At 34.5% G+C, this 19,559-nt stretch overlaps 1 protein-coding gene and 1 pseudogene across 36 annotated transcripts in view; both read right to left on the reverse strand.

Annotated features, from left to right (window-relative positions):
* Window positions 1-797: 797 nt before the first annotated feature.
* Window positions 798-19,559, reverse strand: part of NRXN1 (neurexin 1) — a 1,005,516-nt gene continuing 986,754 nt past the window's right edge. For 35 of the 36 annotated variants that reach the window (XM_036224890.1, XM_036224889.1, XM_036224888.1 and 32 more), the window contains one exon: window positions 798-3,123. In XM_036224890.1, coding sequence (XP_036080783.1) covers window positions 2,816-3,123 — 308 coding nt within the window. In that variant the 3' untranslated portion in view covers window positions 798-2,815. The remainder of the gene's footprint in view (window positions 3,124-19,559) is intronic. The other variant, XM_036224868.1, reaches the window with a different exon arrangement.
* On the reverse strand, window positions 17,127-17,245 carry LOC118605737 (annotated as a pseudogene).

The raw sequence follows: 19,559 nt of genomic DNA on the forward strand, positions 1-19,559 counted from the left end.
GTCTAGAGATGTAATCAAATTTATGCCAGGTAGTGTGAAATTCTCTATTAACTGCAAACTATGCGTGGAACCCTGATACTTTTGGTATGAAGATACTTGGGATTTTATTCACATCTTTTTCTCACCCTAGCTCATGCTTCTCTCTTTTCTTTCTCCATTTCAAAGAAAGACGAAAAAAAATTTGCTAGATTTCGTGTAGGCCAAAAACATTAGGGATATTTTTTACTGACAATATTATATAGCATTGCATGAAATTTTAAAATTTATGTTGGAAAGAAACATTGAAATCAATCCCAAACAACAACACACTTCATAGATATACTGCTTAAGAATACCATTATTTATTTTCTGTCATATTTTAGAATCTTTCCAGATGGAAACTAGTTCAAGTTCAGTAGATCAAATGGAAAAGCAACTGTTTCTTTTTAAAACCCCAAGATGTAAATTAGTGGTTTTATATTTACCTTCTTATTTCACTGGCTTTCCCTGAGTAAGACTGAATGAGAGGGGGGAAAAAAAGACATAATTTTTTTTAACCTAGCAAATTAAAAAAAAATCTAAACTACAAATAATGGATGTAAAATTTTAGTTTTACACTTCTACTTTCTGGGTCATGAAAAGCTTTTAAGACTTTTCATATGCAACAATTACTTGGCAACCAGATAGTGGTGATTTGCTATAAATTGTACATGATTCTAAGGTGTTGTATGTCTGAAATCCAGGCCACTTGTTGGCTTTTTTCATCAACTAAAGTGTTACAAAAGATGTTTTTCATTTTCTTTTTTCTTTTTTTTTGCCTTTGCTGATTAAAGCTAATTGTAAAGGTATTCTCTTCTATGAAATCTAATATCATTTTAGGAGATGTTAAAGTAATGCGACCAATTTTCACTGAGACAACGTCTTCTAATCTAATAATGCATTTCCTTTTGCATTACCTTCTCATACTGATAATTTATTGCTATAAACATCATTGAAACAATATGCAAAAACAAGTGTGTGATTTATACTTTCCTACTACTTAATGTGTTAAATTAAAACTATATTTAATGATATATATCTAAAACCAGAAAAGTTAAAATAGTCAATAATCAACAGAGAATGATTTTAAAAGAAGAGTAATACAGAGTCAAAAATTACTGAAAATACTTTCTTAGTTGAGAAAGTGTTTACTTTCCAAAATGTTTATCATGCACATCAGGTTCCAAGAAAAAATATATATTTTATTGGAAATGAAATTTTCAATTGCAGCAGCCAGGGTTAAGGTATAGATCAACCAATTTTGCTTTTCTAACCTCCCCACATAACGATTCAGATTCATGCAGTGAGATACCATTGATATTCTATTTGATAAGAAAAGTTTCCATTTCATTGGAGACTAAAATCCTCTCGGGGTTTCTTGGGAGCATGATCTCAATGAAGCAAATCACCCCATTTGTCATCAATACCTTGGCACAACTATCCTCCTTCCTCCCTTTCAATTTGTCAGTAAATATTTGCTATTATACGTATGTTTGGGTCTTCCATCATATCTGATGGATTCCTCTGGATTCATGTGTGTGCGTGTATGTGGATGTGTGTGTGTATTTGTGATTGTAAATAATGAATGTATGCGGGAAATGTATTTGGGGGAGAAAAAAGGTTATAAGATACATATGTATATATTTTACTTTCTAATTCACACCTTTCATACAAATACTAAAAATTAATTGCAACAGAATGAAGGCTGTACATGTAAGAAAAAAAAAGTAGCTGAATCTTTTTATATACATTCATACATATCTTTCTTAGAATAAACACTACATCGTAATTTTATTTAAAAAAGTAATTGTGGCAATTTATAATGGTGGCAAAAAAAAAAAACAACCCTGAAATAATTGTTTAATTGTTGCTCCGATGTCATAAAACTCCCTATACTTAGCAACACTTATAACATTGAATTTACCAAAAATGGCTGAAGAGCAGAGATATATTTTGCATTTTCTATACAACAGGCTATAAAACGTCACTTACCACAGTCCAGAAAGCACACAGAGATGGATTTTATATAAACATATGTAATAACATAGTAAGCGTGCATGAAAATTTCCCAATGATTGCATCTATGCCCTCATATTTTTGTTTTGAAATTTTAGTGTGAAAATGTGCCTTATATTTCACATTGTTGAAAATAAGGCCTCCATAACTTTTTTTTTTTCCCTCACAACCAGAAAGGGGCTTTTTGAATGTGTTCCTACACAAGTCTTCAAAAAAGCCAGCACTTTGTTTCAAATGCAAGTTCCAACCACTGCTCCAGTAGCGCCAGGCGGCAAACTCTTAAAGGTTTGCAGGTCGAGTCACTCAACATGACACAGTCTTCTCTGGCAATTGGACTAACTGACTTCTCAGGAAAGCGCTAGCACTTTGGCTAAATCCAGGATCATAGGTAGCTTCTTTTTTGTGTGTGTTGTGTTTTGTGTTGTTTTTGTGTTGTGCCTTGATGTTGTAATACTCCTTTGCTTTATGAATGCGTGCAGTCATCACTGTCTTTTAGAAATGTTCCAGCAACATAAAGACAGGCAGAGTAAATGAAAACACTGTGGATGTTAGGGAATTTATTGGCCCCTGTTTTTTTTTTTTTTTTTTCTTTTTTTCGTTTTTGGAGAAACAAGAGCATGAGATACTTGTTTTTATTTTTTAAAAACAGTCTTTCCTTCCTGATTGCATTCCCTGTCTTCTTTTGTATGTGCTTCGTAAAAAGGAAAGTAAATAAGTTTATATTATGTCTCAGATAAAATGAAGACTATTTCTATACAAGGGTCTTTTTAAGATCTTGGGATCAGACGTAATACTCTTTATCCTTGTTTTTCTTATTTTTGTTGGCGCTTTTCGCACTGCTGGGCTGTTTTTCCTTTACAACGGCCCCATTGGACTGCGCTGAGTTACTGATGTAGTTTCGACTCTCGTCCACATGGTATGAGCCTTCATCCCGGTTTCTGTACTTGTACATGGCATAGAGGAGGATGAGGATGCACAGGGCGGCAGCGGCTACAATCCCCACCACCATGCCCGTGGTGCTGCTGGACTCTCGAATCACTTCCGCTGAGCCTGGGTATGGCTCTCTCCCGCCTGCTCGGGTTGGGTTGGCTGTAAGAAAGAGAATGAGAAGATAAAAATGAAGTGATTACTGAGTCCACTGAATGCTTGAGACCTATATTATCATTTACCATCTTTTTCCGTGTCTAATGGAATAGCACCTACTGCTTCAGGAAATGTATAGTGCTGTTAAATGTGGCCATCCCTGTGCCTCACAGTCCCTAAAAACTAGGAACCGTGAATTCAAGTACTTGGGGAAGAAGTTTGTTGCCACGTTTTCTTTCTCAAAGATCAATTTTGTTAAGATCTTGTTAGTGCAGGCTCAAACAATGGGCCGTGTTGACGTGTTAGGTGAAAACCATAAATCCAACATGGAAAATAAAATCATAAGGACCCTACCTTATAATATTAGAAGATATCAGTTTAAGATATTGATACAGAGTGGTTAGGGCTAACTCTAGACTCTGAAGCAGGATAGCTAGATTCGGGATTATGTAAGCAATCAGATTGCCTCATGCAGTAATGAATACAGTATTGAACAATAATATAACACAGTCATTTTGAATAGTCTAATTGCTCATAAAAGTGTGATTTTAGTCACATCTTTACAAACTAAAACAGAACTAATTCCTTTTCTGTTGGAGGTTTATTTGTTTACAAAAGTACACGTGCATATTATTCATCCATTGGTAGGGATTGAGTGATCACCAAGACTAAATTTGGGAGAATAAGAAAATATTTTTATGTTTTATAGATGATCTAGATTGGTTTTGGGTCAAACTTCAGTACCTAGTAGATGATAACAAATAAAGGACTGGCTAGGTCACTTTTATTGAACTGTAAAACCCTCATTCAGTCTTTCCGAAGTATAAAGAATATAAAAGATCTTCCTTGGGAATAAGGAATGGATTGTAGGGTGCATCAATATCTTCACAGCCTCATTAGGCACTGAAATTGACCATAGATGAGGAGAAAACATCCTGGTATTTAGCATATAGATTAGTGGAGGTGAAGGGGTGACTCTTTTCCTCTACATAAGACACTTAAAAATTTTTTTTTGAAAGAATTTTAAAAAATAGGAAATATGGAGAGAGAAGATTCTATCCCATCTCTGACCCTAGGTCATTTTTCTGTATGGATTGTGTTTTCCGTTCTCTGAACCTCTTCCCTTGTCTTACAAAAAAAGATGACTTTTCAGATGTAATGGACTAAAAATGTTATAATTTTCAAAACATATTCTCTGTAAATTATGCATAATGAATTTAAATAATCACCAGATTGCATATATATCCGATATATATATATGTGTATATATGTGGTGTGAGTTATGTGTATACACACATCAAAATTTGAGCAATTCGAGAAGACTAAAACTGTGCTTTTATTTCACTGCTATTAATTATTTTTAAATATTTCTACAAAAGTTCCTATTAGTTATTGGGAATTGTTTCCCAACCATAGCCTTCTATACTACTTTATAATTACATTTTCAAACATCACCAAGACTACTTCTGACTACACTCTCCTTTCCTTCCCCAAATAAGGCCTTAGGAGTATCACCACAAAGTAATAGCTTTCAGTCTCAAAGCAGCTAGCTATATGCTGTGTTCTGGAGCTATAAAATGCAGCAGGTAAAACCTTTTTATGCTGAATATGGCACTGCTTGTTTTACAAAAGCCCATGTAATGTTGCTGAATACAAAGCCTTGGAGTTGCTTCTATGGCCAAGGTAGAAGGAGACAAAGACTATAATCCGCATTTGATTACAGGAAATTAATTTCCTCTCAAGAAGAATAGAACCTACTGCAGGAACTCTATCACTACTCCCCTACCCGACAAACCAAAGGTGGCACTTTCTCTTTCAAATACAGTCATCTTTGCTAAAGTCTTCCAATTAGCTCAGCTGCTAACTTTCACTAAATGACAGCTTTCTACTTGATTGTTTTGAGGAGTATTCTTTTACCATCATGTCACAAGAGCTGAAAGGGATTTTATATAAATGTTAGCGAAATGTTCCTCCCCCAACCTGATGGAATGCTTTCATTTTAAACATATTTTTATAATTATCTAACTTCGTCAGAAGAGAATGGAAAGAATGAAGATAAAATCCTGTTCATACAGTTCGTGACAGTAAGACTTGAGAGTTTTAATAGAATGTAAGGTTTAATTGTTCAAATGTACAAATATATATATGTAAATTTTTTCTGATACTGGTATAAATACAGTATCTTTTTTAAGAATTTAATCTTATTTTTACTTTGCTTAAATATTTCTGATATGTTTTCAGAGCACACTGACAGCATTTTAATGTTAAAACTAGCATAAGAATGCAAAGACCAAAGCAGAGCCTCAGATGCTTCTATTTTGCCATATAAACATTTGATAAACACCACCTATTTAAGGAAAATACTTGTCTTATTTTGCAATTCCAGCCAAAACACTGCTTAAGTCACAGACCTAAAATTATTTCTGTAATCCATATGTAAATAAAGATTCTAAATATTGTGTTTTTTTACTAACCCCCCCAAAACAACCCCAAATCCCAGTGAAGTAACATTTTATCCTTTTTTTCCCTGATTCACATTAAAATTAATAACTACCATAGACATTCTTATAGGTCTGTTTGAAATATGTAATTTCTTCTAAATCTAAATGATTATTTTATAATTTTTTCTTTTTATGCTTCTGAAGGCCAAGTGATGTTTTTTTAACTTTGGTGCCAACACAGATGTATTTATACACTAAAGTGTTACTGGGACATCTCTCCCAGGTATGCAATAAAAGTCTAGAGAAATTTAAATATATTTGCGAATTATAAATCTGGCTTCACCTACTGTCATTAATAGTTTGTTGTGATGATCACTGAAAAATCTGAGGAAATTTCATATTAATTTGAATGTAGATACTAATGGAAGGGGTTAAAAAAACTAATTGCCTTTTATATAATTTGGTTAAAATTTTATATATAAAAGAAATAGTTAACTCTTAACCATTTACGACAATGTGAAAAAAGTAATTAATCATAGAAATCCATAAGCAATTCATATAATTAATGATTTAAGAATTTTGCATTCCCTTTACACTCCATGCTAAACTAAATCATACATTTTAAATAATTAAAACAGTATCTGTTTTTTTCTCAGAGTGCTAAAAAATGAACAAGTGAACTACAATTTACTTTCACTCTGTTACCTTTCTTTGTCCAGCATATAATGAGAACAACTTAAAAAACAAACAGGTAAAAGTTAATAAAGGAGGGGAGCTAAAAGAACAAAATACATATAAATTAGTATAAGTCCTCATGCAAAAGTTAACTGTATTGTAGGTAAAATTAAGCTAATATAGCCAATTCATTATATTGGACCCAGAGGCACAAAGAGACCAAGTCAATGGCAAACTTCAGTAGGACTGATGATGGGTATCAAATGAGCCAGGGCATGTAAGGGTTACTGGGTGTGACCGGACACAGGTGAATATTTACCTTTGGTGGTGGCATATGTATTTTGATTTGAGGTAAGGACATAAGCAAAGAAGAGTAGATGAAATATCCTAGGTGTTTATTTCCATTTTTATATCTCCTATTTCAATAATTCAATGTATGTAGTAAAAAATCATTGTCAATTACACATAATTTATATGAACACTATAATAGATTATTTCACTTATCAAAGTTTCGCCATGTTACCCTATCTCCATTTTACTGAAGGATGAGTGATATTCACATCCCCCTCAGGGTCAAGTGGAATGAAGTGTAACTTCAGGTCTATTACACATGGGGAAAACACATAAGAACACACCTTAATGACAATATGAAGGCTTTTGATTTTTGCTGGCATTTTCACCTAAATAATTCAGAAGCTATGATTCTACTGGCAAGGACAAAACCGTTACAAGGGTTTTAACCTCTTTCATAAAAGCCACTTTTCAGCCAAATGGCTATGGCAGTATTTCTAGGACATGAGTACGGGTAGTGTTATCTTAAAGGACAGATGACAACTGATTTTTAATTTTCTTCCTCTCTCAAATCTGTGGCAAAATCTGATGGTCTCTATTCTTTCGCATGGTTTGCTTTGGCTCAGATTTATCAAGAATCCTCTATGTCAGCTCTATGAATGTTCTTGTGATTACTTAGGTAGGCATAGTGTTAGGGTAGTTATTAACTAATTTTTCACATTGTACCTTAAAACCAATTTTTTGGTCTCAGATAATTCATTGTGGAAAATGCATAGTAAGTGCAAAAGATATATCTCAGTGCCTCGTCATATAAAAAGAATAATAAATGCATTTGCTGCTTTGCATAAAAGTAAAATATTTAAAATTTTAACTATCCTTAAATTTGCTGAGTTATTTTAAACTATCATGACAAGAAAGGAAATTGTTCTGATGTATATTCAAAACAATTTATTTTGACAGTCCTTGGCAATGTATCTGTGAAAGAGCATCATATCTTCAAATAGGAACTAATTTAGGTCCAGTTCAGAAGCACCATGGGATAAACATGTTTAAGAGACACATTAGGCTATATATATATTACAGAGAACTGCTTTTTGACAGGCCTCATTTCTTATCAGCTCCTCTGACCTTCTGTCATCAACCCTATGTTCCTCTCTATTATTCTTCCTAGTTCATCCCCCTTTCTACCTCTTCTGTGCAACCCTCTCCCAGCTCATGATTTATCCTTGAAGGTGGCTCTCAGAGAGCATAGTGAGTGTGTCCCTGTCCACTCTCAGATTAATGGAGGTCAGGACAGTGGGGTCAGGATCTTTGCCTGTTGGGGTAGGTGCAAAGAGTGACAAAACTTATTGCCAAGTTCCTAACTTCAAAGTATAATATAAAATAGCCCTTGCTGGCAAAAACGTCTAAATGCAAGTGTCTAACTAGAACACAGTCTTTGTATTCTACATTGGAGTGCTTTACTTTAAAATTAACTTTGTAAATTTGTTTACAGAATAAAATTACATGCTTTATGAAATGAAATATCTTATTACCAATAAAAAAAAAGCTTTTATTATGCAGATGGGGATCTGAGGAGCACATTAAGCCATTAAGTTTTGCACTGGAGCCTATACTTATCTGTTTGCCACTGTTTGATTGTACCTAGTCATAACCTTAGTATAGACAAAGTATGGAGTATAAAGCCCATATTTACTTAGCAAGATGATTCACAACTCGAGTTCTAAATTACTATACATTTTGAAAGGTAAATTTTTGAACATTAATGAATTTTTCCAAAGAGGTTTCACTTTCCAATGGAAAGTGTTTGGCATCCTTTGGTTATTCTTTGGGGCTGGAAACAGCAATCTGATATTATGATTAAAAGATAAAATTGCTCTTGATTTATTCTTTTGCAATACTGTGTGAGAAATGATGCTTAAAGTCCTAATTCCTGTCACATACAATGAAGGTTTGGCAGATGATGGTGGGACCTTATATTTTCACTGACGAGTTCACCAAGGCAATAACCATGCCATCAGATGTTCTTTTTATCATTCAAATTGTCATTTTTATGAAACTATTTTGTATACTTGGATGAGCTGTTCTTTCACTGTAATCTTATTATATTTATGTTGTTTCCAAAGTTAGCTTTGTAGGGTGAGACTCTGGTTTCCAGGGAATTTTTATTGCTGGTTTTATTTCTTCAATATCGATTGTTAGTCTACAGGCACATCAACCATGACTCTGTCACATCAAGGATGAAGCTAGGGTTTCACTATGTACTGATGACTGTGAAAACCCAGCTTTTAAGCTATAAGGAAAAAAAAATGTAAGAGATTGCAAATCTTAAGAAATAATGAAGGATAAAACATACCAATATAAAAAATGGAACATGCGATATATATTTCAGATCAGGAGGCATATATAAAGGATCATAATGGGATGGAGATATATATATATCATTCTGCTACCCGGATATCCTGTCTTACAATAATCTTTTTGAAAAACTATTGGCAAGATCCATTTATTGAATTTTTTCTCTAGAGTCTTTGAACAGTCTTTCAGGTTTTATCATAGATTAAATTAAAAGTTAACAATTTTAAATTTCTGTCTCCACCCCACCTAGGAAAAAGAGCTGTGTAAAATGATCTCATTAGACCAGAGTTCTGCACTGTGTTTTAATAGATGTGGAAGTTATTATAATTCTAGGCTAGCCTTGAAAATGATTTCAGATTTATGGGGAAAGATTTTACTTTTCCAGTACCCAGTTTTATTAATACTGTGAAAAGAAAATTGGAATTCTAGCCTCCCGGAGTGTTTGTGAATTAAGATTAGCACAGTTTTCCGACCATCTCCAAAAATAAAATAAAATTTATTATTTTTTTTCTATTTTAGTGCTTCAGTACAACATGGGTCAGAAGAAAGTAGGATGCAACCAGCCACAAGAATACGTTTAAATGCTACAGCTGCAAGAAAACAGGTAGGCATTGCTGCATATGGTATTAACTAATTTCAGCTCACAGTGTGGTTTACATAGAAGTGACAAATGCTGACTGTTTCAAATCACTCCCTTCCCACCAACTCCACCCATGCCCTGCACATTCCAAAGCTTTTTTCTGAAGGTCAGACAAAAGACTTGAGTGAGGACATGTCTGATACATATTAGCCCTTCCAATGAACTTGAATTTCAGAAAGAACTTGGAAATCAATAAACCTTCCTCACCCACATGGCTGCTGGGTCTAACATTTCCCTCTACTGCTTCAAAGCCACCAAGGCACATGTTTGAAGGAAAGTGCAGGGACTACCACTGTGGGATTGAGAGGATCATTATCTTGAACAGAAATCTGGGTTTTGCATGGGAAGGGATGCTAGACAAAAAAACTTCTCACGTGCCTGGAGGACAGGCAGCACTGACTAGGACAGGCAACTGCCTCCAACAGCACCACATGAAACAGAAAAGACGATGGACAATCATACCCTGGGTGACCTGGGGCACACTAAAACTAACAGAGGAACACACACATCTCCCTCACTGCTGGGGGAAGCCATAGCATCCCGGCATGTACAGACTCCTGTTCTTCAATTACCCTGTACTTTGTAAACTGTGTGTTCACAGCTTAGTCATCGGCAAGCTTCGTCAACTTTTACATGGTTACATAAGGTTTGATTAGAACCCTTGAAAGTGTTATGGTGTTTACTAAAGTGTCTATGTGACTACTATTCTCATGGTCCTTCACAGTCTGCCCACAGCTACCTATTCAAATTTGTCTTCCATTTCTCTCAAAGGAAATTGGAATTACCATTTTATCACTCTCTCCCAGTCCACTCCTCCCCACCCCCCATATACCGATAAAAGTTCTACCTTCATGCCTGACTCATTTGACCATTTTCCTCCTGCCTAGCTGACTACTACTTATTAAGACTTAGCTTAGATTTCCCTGTCTTTTATGAAGTTTTTCCCAAGAATATTCACTCTTTCTATTAATAAATATATAGTGAGTGATAGTTCCAGGAACTGTACTAAGTCCTAGAGGTGAAGTAGATAACCAAACACACTTGACATCTATCCTCCTTGACCTTTAAATATGCTGAGGAAAAGAGTCATACAACAAAGAATCTCACAGTTAAACTAAAGGCAATGGTTGGAATGTGTGTGATGAAAGAAATGGTAGATAACGTGTAGGAGTAGACCAAAAGCTTCTGTTTAGAGTGCAGAGTCAGGAAAACCTTTCTGAGTTTGTGACATTTATGCCAAGGCATCGAAAATGAGTGGAGAGTAGTCAAGTGAAAAGTGAGCAGAATAGTCTTCTAATGAGAAGGAATAATATGTGAAATGACCTCGAGGAAGGAACGAATTTGCTTTTTAGAAAATAAAAATCGGAGTGGCTACAGCATAGTGAGTTTTGTGGGAAAGTGTAAAAACTATTGCAGGTAGACATGAAACTTAACATACAAATTACAGGCCATGATATAAAGCCATACATGATGAGATCAGCATATTTGACTCTCTAAATAATAAAAACTTTTTGTAAGAGAATTGTCACTAACAAAGTGGAAATGCAAAGGAGAAAGAGGGGAAATATTTGTAGTACATATGACAGAGCAATAGTTAATATCTCTTAGATATATAGAGCATGTATCAGTTGATATGAAAAAGACAACCCACTAGATGAATGGACAAAAATACACACAGGAAGTAGAGAATAGAAGATCCAAACTGGAGATTAAATGTAGGACAAGATGCTCAATTTCACTAGAATAAAGTCAAAATAAGGAGAATTTTTAAAAACAAAATTTAAAGGAATAAAGAAGAAAGAAATAGTAGTATTGTAAAATGGTGGTAATACTGCAGGGTATTTGTTATAATGTTTGTGAGAAAAGAAAAAGGATAACAAAAGATTGGTAACAAGTTTATGGTTGAATAAATTGTGCCACACCCATAATCTAGAGTTAAAGATAGAAGTTAAATCTGTTGACCTAAAATATGTCTATAATATGTTAGGAAAAGAGAAAGGAAGTTCAGTTCATATAGCATGCTTTCGTTTTTATAAAGCAATAGAGAAAAACAACCTGTATGTATAGATGTTTATAGGAACCTGGTGAAAGATGTATGAAAGAGTCATGCCAGGTACTCACTATTGGTTAATGTATGGGGATAAGAAAAAAGGAAAACATAAAATTAAGTAGAAAAAAATTAAACATGTTCGATTACTATTTATTGAGTAACAATTTACTAGGTACCATATAAGATGTTAAGGATACCAAGGTGCCCAGGACAGTTATAGGTTCTACTTTCTTAAAACTTACAGCATAGTGGAAATAAAATAGAAAAGATAAGAAAAAAAGACAATTATAAGTTTAAAAATTTCAGTAACACAGGCAAGCATAAAAATTGGGTATTAGGAGAGAGACTAATGAGAGGGAAGATTTTAGAAAGACTCATCAGTAAAAGGCTCTCCAAGTAGAAGGTATTTGGGATGAGACTTAAAGAAGAGAAGGACTCAGGCTTTCTACAGTGGGATTGAGAGGATCATTATCTTCAACAGCAATCTAGGTTTTGCATGGGAAGGGATGCTAGACACAAAAAACTCATCACATGCCTGGAGGACAGAAAGCACCAACTAGGACAGGCTACTACCTGGAAAGCCACTGAGGATTTCTCAGGAAGGAAGATATGAGATAGGATGGCCTAAAGATGGTGAGAACAGAATCAAGAAGACATGTTTTATTTCTGTTGGGTCATTTCTTCTGGACTAGATTGCTAGTCTTCCAGTCTCCCATGACTCTACTTCTCTTTCTTCCATTTCCCTCGCCCTCCAGCATCTAATGAAGATGGAACACACTAGCTGTGTGTTATTTTGACTGATTAGAGGAAGGAGTTTTTCTAAATTTATAAATTTTGGGGAGTAGGTTAGAAGTAGGTAACCATTAAGAATGTGAGAAACCTTTGATTTCAAAGTTTAGAGTAAAGGTAATAGTGGGCAAAACACTGGCAATAATATTGCATATTTCTTTATAAAATATTTTTACCTCAGCACTTCCCTAACTCCCACCCCTAAAATATCTTCAGAAAGTTAATTAAATATAACATTTATTTAATTAAACCAGGAATCACTTCTCTGTGAATTGGTATCGACGTGCATCAATGCAAGTATCATATCTGTATTTATCTTCCCTGTGCCTTTAAGCAATATGTGCTTAATTTCCAATGAAAAAGTCCCTAAGTTATTTTAAGTCAACCAAGTTAGTAGTCTTTGGTTTGATTCACTTGGGTGCCTTATTTACATCAGCATCATCTGACCCACAGTACTACAAATAGTTGAGAGCTAACTTGGAATTCTTCTCACATTCAGCGGGATAGCTGCAGAAGTTTCTAGGGTACTTTTAATTCCTGTTGCTATTAGACAAAGTTGACAAGGGCCTCATCAGTCAGGTCGAAAACTAGGGAGCCTGGAGAGTCTGTATGTGTTTTTCATCAAAATGTATTACCATTTCAGAAAATGCAAGAAGAGCTATATTTTAAAATGTAGATGACAGTCTCCTTTACTCATTTCTATTCAACTAAGCTCTTCCATAGTAAAATAGCTTCTTTTATTGGCAACTCATTGACTAAAATACCCCAAAATACATAACCCAGAAATCACTCTTCTTAAGATGCATTTCCCATTTTACATAGAGTGAGTTTCACAGTCAATCTTTACACAGAACAAGAGGATTAATTCCAGGGAATCCACAATTCTGGACTAGGAATTACAGAGTAAAAGGGAGAGGGAAGGAGGGTGGGAGGGAGTGTGTACGCATGCACACGTGCACGTAAATACTGCAGCGGCGGCACTCCTTCCAATCCTCTGACCGAAGTAGTTACAGTCACCTTTTTTCTCCTTCATCATTTATAGATAAAGTCAGATTTTTGAAGAGCTCCAGGGAAGATTTCATAATACCTTGGGGTTAACTTACTTAAATACGTTGAATTATCAAAACCCTCTTTCTTAACTAGTACATGGATTTACCCTTAGATATATTTTCACATGCTTTGTCAACTGATATTCAACGTGGCTATTATGACTTCACTGCAAGGCTTAAAATACTTTTCTTTATTTAGTTAACAACTGTTACTTTTACTGAATTATTATATGGTAGGCTCTGTGCTGTGCCACTTTACACAATTAGATAATTTATACCGCATAATAACTCTGTGACATAGATGTTACCACTACTTTATAGGAAAGGAAACTGCGTCTCAGAGGTTCTATGATTTAGGCTTCATAAGTGGCACAGCCAAAATTCGAACTCAGGTATGTCTGTTACAGTGTTATATATTCAATGTGTCTGCATTTATGACTAGAATAATTTGGTAGTATTCTCAATTTTATCCTTTCCCACAGAACTGAACAGTTTAGGCCTCTTGTATAAGCTACTGTCCAGTTCTCCATCTTCCAGACACATGGCACAGCATCTCCTGCCGGGCATCTGCTCTTTCCAGTGAAAGGGTTTTGCATTCCCACCGAATCAGGAAAGCACTGCACAGTGGTGAAAAGCATATTGGGCATTAGGTTCTAGTCCAGGCACTGCATCTAACTTGGTGAATGGCCCTTGGCAGTCTATCAGAAACATAATGGTGATACACTATTTACCTCCCAGGGTCACTGCGAGGATTCGGGAGGGTAGGACAATAAATGTGGAAGTGTCCTAAGGGGGATTAAGTGTGATGCAAACACAACGATGGTCCAGTTTTTCCCCCTGTGTCTTCCACACAAAAGGTATTGAACCAGCAGCTGTCCAACAAGTAGATAATTTTATACTATGTCCTGCATGCCATGACTCAGTCACTTTGACAGTGACTGCTAAGGACATTATCTCTATAGGAGTCAGTGTATTTAGGAACTTCCATGAATGGAGGCCCTGCGAATTCAGGTAGCAAACAGCCATTTACATTGCAAGACATGTTGTTTCAGGCCAATAATTGTCATGCAGGTGCAGCTTGTTTCTGTTTATCCGTGAAAGTCTGTCTTTATGGATCGGTGTTCTCTGGCTCCTATGGTTAAAGTAAATTTCTTCCTTTTCAAAGTTTTATTTTATTATATATTTTTAGGTATCATGAAATCAATCACCTAAAACCACTCTTTGGTAGTAACTGACAGCAAGGCTTACCTTGGAAATGATAACTCTTGATTAGGTTTTAGGATTTCTTTCAAAAATTCTTTGGTCACTTCTCTTTTTCATCCTTTCTTACCTGATCTAGAATTCCAAGGTGCACTCTAGGTGGCATTGCAGAGTTGTATGTTGGGTGCTATATGCACTGCACCTCAATCAGGTTCTGCGCAGCATCTACATAAGTTCAGGTCATTCTGGGTAATCAGGCAGTGTACAGTTTTCCTGATTTTAAAACTAGGTCTACTCACTTCAGGTGATCATTTTTATATTCCTGTCAGAGAAGCTATTGCTGTCTCAATTTTCTTTTGTTGGGAAAAGATCACATTCTTTTTGGCGAAAGTGCAATAGCTGAGGTGAAAGATTAGACAGCTTCCCCACTGAGCCCATTAGAAGGAAGCCTGTCAAGCCTTAAATTGGGAAATATGGAAGACAAGCCATCCGTCATGAGGGGAGGGCATGTGGTGGGTATGCCAGTTAACTCCTGTGGCCCAGAGCATTCCTGAATGTCTTAGGAGGAAGAGCAAGCGGAATATAAGAGCAGAAAGGAAAGCTAATCATTTTCTCTCAAAAGCTTTGTGGGGCAGAGACCCACATTTTTTTTTTCCACCAAAAATAAGAATAGCAAATGATATGTGCCCTCTTCCTATCCTGGCATCCTGAATTTATCCAACTGAAACACTGCTCTTGTCTTACTAGTTTCACAATGGAAACCGAGAAAAGTTTTATGCTGATAGAATCCAGAACTACTTTTAAAACTGTCTAGAGGATAAAGTACCAATTACTAACATTTCTGCTTCTTGCTCGAGATACAGGTTTATTTCCATTTATGATATGGTTTACTCAGTTAATTTCCTAGTACTGCTAATAAAAACTAATTTATATTATCAAAGTTTTTATGTGGCAGACTCAATGCTAAGTGCTCTACATGCATTGTGTCTTTTATCAGATGATGTCATGAGTATTTAATATCATTCATGCCATTTTGCAGAAGCACAAAATCAATTACACAAAATCAAGAATGTTTTGCTTCTGATTATACAACAAGTGGATGAATTAGGATATAAATTCAGACACTCTGACTTCCAAAGTTTGCTCAATGAAATGTGAAATTTTAGTGCGCACATAAAGGTGGTGATGTTGGTACTTCTATTTCTACTAGTTTTTTAAAAATTTAATTTATAGTCTAGCTATGCCGGCATCTTTAATACTTAACAACTTAATAAAATATTCTTTTTTTACAGATTTCATTTATTTTTCAATTTACATACAATATTTGTTTCAGGTGTATGACATGATTAGATATTTATAAAACTTAAGTGATTCATTAGATAAATCTAGTACCTGACACTATACATAGTTATTACAACATTATCCACTATATTCCCTACACTGTACTTTACAACTCCATGATTGGTTTTTATTTTTTTAATGATTGTTTTTATAACTGGCAATTTGTACTTCTTAATCCTTTCACCTTTTTCATCCATACCACCACCATTCCTCCCATCTGGCAACGATCAGTTTGTTCTCTGTAACTATGAGTTTGTTCATTTATTTTGTTTTTTAGATTCCAAAGATAAGTGAAATTGTAAGATATTTGTCTTTCTATATATGACTTATTCCACTTAGCATAATACTCTCTAGGTCCAACCATATTTTTGTGTATGGTGAGATTTCATTTTTTTTTGTATGGCCAAGTAATATTCTATTGTGTATATGTGTGTGTGTGTGTGTGTGTGTGTGTGTGTATATGTATATACACATACATATACACACACATATACACATACATATACACACACATATACACACATACATACACACTATTCATTTTTTGAGGGACACTTAGGTTGCTTCCCTATCTTAGGTATTATAAATAATGCTGCAATGAACTAAAGCGTTCATGTATCTTTTGAAATTAGTGTTTCAGATTTCTTCCAATAAATACCCAGAAGTGGAATTGCTGGGTCATATGGTAGTTATATTCTTAATTATTTAAGGAAGCTTCATACTGTTTTCCATAGTGGCTGTACCAATTTACAACCATGCCAACAGTGCACGATGGTTCCTTGTTCTCTGCATCCTTGCCAACACTTGTTTTTGTTGATTAATAACAGTCATTCTCACAGCCGTGAGGTGATATCTCATTGTATTTTTAATTGCTTTCCATTGACAATTAGTGATGTTGAGCATCTTTTAACATGTCTGTTAGCCTTCTGTATGTCTTCTTTTGAGAAATGTCTTTTAGGTCCACTGCCAATTTTTTAATGGGATATTTGGTTTTTATTTTATTTTTTTGTTTGGGGAGGGTGTTAAGTTGTATGAGTTCTTTATGTATTTCGGATATTAACCCCTTATCAGATGTATCATTGGCAAATATTTTCTCCCATTCAGTAGATTGTCTTTTTGTTTTGTCAATTGCAAGGACTTTGTCAGTTTACAGTCCCTTATTTTTTTATTTTTTTCACCTTCAGCACTTGGTCTTCCTAGGTGGTCTCCCATACAAGTACTAACCAGGCCTGACCCTACTTAGCTTCCAAGATCAGGTGTGATCAAGCTTGTTCAGAGTAGCATGGCTGTAGATATATTTTTCTTGTATATAGTATAAGAAAGTGATCTGGTTTCTCTCCTTTATATGAGTCTGTCCAGTTTTTCCAACACCATTTATTGAAGAGACTGTCTTTACTCCATTGTATATTTATGCATCTTTTGTCATAGATTGACCATATACATATGGATTTATTTCTGAGGTCTCTATTCTGTTCCATTAATCTACATGCCTGTTTTTAAGCCAGTACCATGCTGTTTTGATTACTATAGCATTGTAGTATAGTTTCATATCAGGTAGTGTGATACCTCCAACTTTGTTCTTAAGATTGCTTTGTATATTTGAAGTCTTTTATGGTTCCATATAAATTTTAAGATTATTCTGCTTCTTTGAAAATGCCATTGGCATTTTAATAGGTATTGCATTGAATCTATAGATTGCTTCGGGTAGTATGGCCATATTAAAAATGATAATTCTCCCTATCTATGACCATGGTATGCGCTTCCATTTATTTGTATCTTCAATTTTTTCCTTCGATGTCTTATTTCCTAAGTATGGGTCTTTTACCTCCTTGGTTAAGTTTACTCCTATGTTTTTTGTTTTTTTTTTTTTTTTTTTAATGCAGTGGTAAATGAGGTTGTTTTCTTAATTTCTTTCTGAGAATTCATTATAGGTGTATAGAAATGCAACTAATTTCTCAATATTAATTTTGCATCTTAGCACTTTACTTATAATTTATTCTAAGTTCTTTTTTTTTTTTTTTTTAGTAGATTCTTTAGGGTTCTCTCTAAATAGTATAATGCTATCTGAAAATAATGAGTTCTTTTTCCTTTCCAATTTGGATGACTTTTCTTTATTTCATCTGATTGTCGTGACTAGGACTTCCAATACAATGTTGAATAAAAGTGGTAAAAATGGACATCCTTGTCTTGTTCATGATTTTTCAGCTTTTCACCACTGAGTATGTTAGTTGTGGGTTTGTCATCTATGGGTTTTATTATGTCGAGGTATGTTCCCTCTATTCCTACTTTGCTGAGAGTTTTTACCATCAATGGATGTTGGATTTTTGTCAAGTTCTTTTTCTTCATCTACTGATATGACCATATGATTTTTATTCATTTCGTTTGTTTGCGATGTATCACATTAATTGATTTGTGGGTATTGAAACATCCTTGTATCCTGGGAAAAAGTCCTACTTGATCATGGTGTATGATCTTCTTAGAGTATTGCTGAATTCTGTTTGATAATATTTTCTCTTTTATATTTATTGGGGTGACATTAGTTAATAAAATTATATAGGTTTTAAGTGTATAGTTCAATAATGTTATATGTATATTACATTATGTGTTCACCACCTAGTTAAGTTTTCTTCCATCACCATATATTTGGCTCCCTGTACCCTTATCTACCTCCTTTTCTCCCTCTTTCCTTCTAGTAATGCTGATATTTTCTTTAAGAATTTTTGCATCTCTGTTAACCAAGGATATAGGCCTATAATTTTCTTTCTGTATTTGTCTGGTTTTGCATTCAGAGCAACACTAGCCTCATAAAATTGATTTAGGAGCCTTTTCTCCTCTCCAATTTTTTGGAGTAGTTTGAGAAAGCTTGGTATTAATTTTACTCTAAACGTTCGATAAAATTCACTATGAAATGATCTGGTCCAGGATTTCGTTTGTTGAGAATTTTTTCATTACTAATTTGATTTCGTTAATAATTAAAGGTCTGTTCAGATTTTCAGTTTCTTCCAACTGAAACTTGGAAGGCTATATGTTTCTAAGAATTTATCCATTTCACACAATTTGTCCAATTCTTGGGATATAATTGTTTATAGTATTTCCCTATACCCCTTTGTATTTATGTTGTGTCAGTTGTCACTTCTCTTTCATTTCTGATTTTATTTACTTGGGTACCCTCTCTTTTTCCATGATGAGTTTCCTTAAAGGTATATCAGTTTTGTTTATCTTTCCAGAGAACAAGCTCATGGTTTCAATGATCTTTTCTATTGTTTTTGTAGACTCTATTTCATTTATTTTCACTGTGATCTTTATTATTTCCTTTCTTCTCATTTTGGGCTTTGTTCTTTTTCTAATTCCTTTAGGTGTAAAGTTAGATTTATTTTATTTGAGATTTTTCTTGGTTCTTGAGGTACACCTGTATCTCTATAAACATCCCTCTTAAAACTGCTTTGTCTGTGTCCAGATTTTAGGTTATTGTTTTCATTTTCATTTGTCTCAAGATATCTTTTGAATCTTCTTTGATCTTATGGTTAAACCATTCACTGTTTTAGCCTCCAAGTGTTTGTGTGTTTTTCAGTTTTCTTGTAATTGGTTTCTAGTTTCATATCATTGTG

Source organism: Rousettus aegyptiacus, unplaced genomic scaffold, assembly GCF_014176215.1.
Source record: "Rousettus aegyptiacus isolate mRouAeg1 unplaced genomic scaffold, mRouAeg1.p scaffold_m13_p_7, whole genome shotgun sequence".
Taxonomy (NCBI): domain Eukaryota; kingdom Metazoa; phylum Chordata; class Mammalia; order Chiroptera; family Pteropodidae; genus Rousettus; species Rousettus aegyptiacus.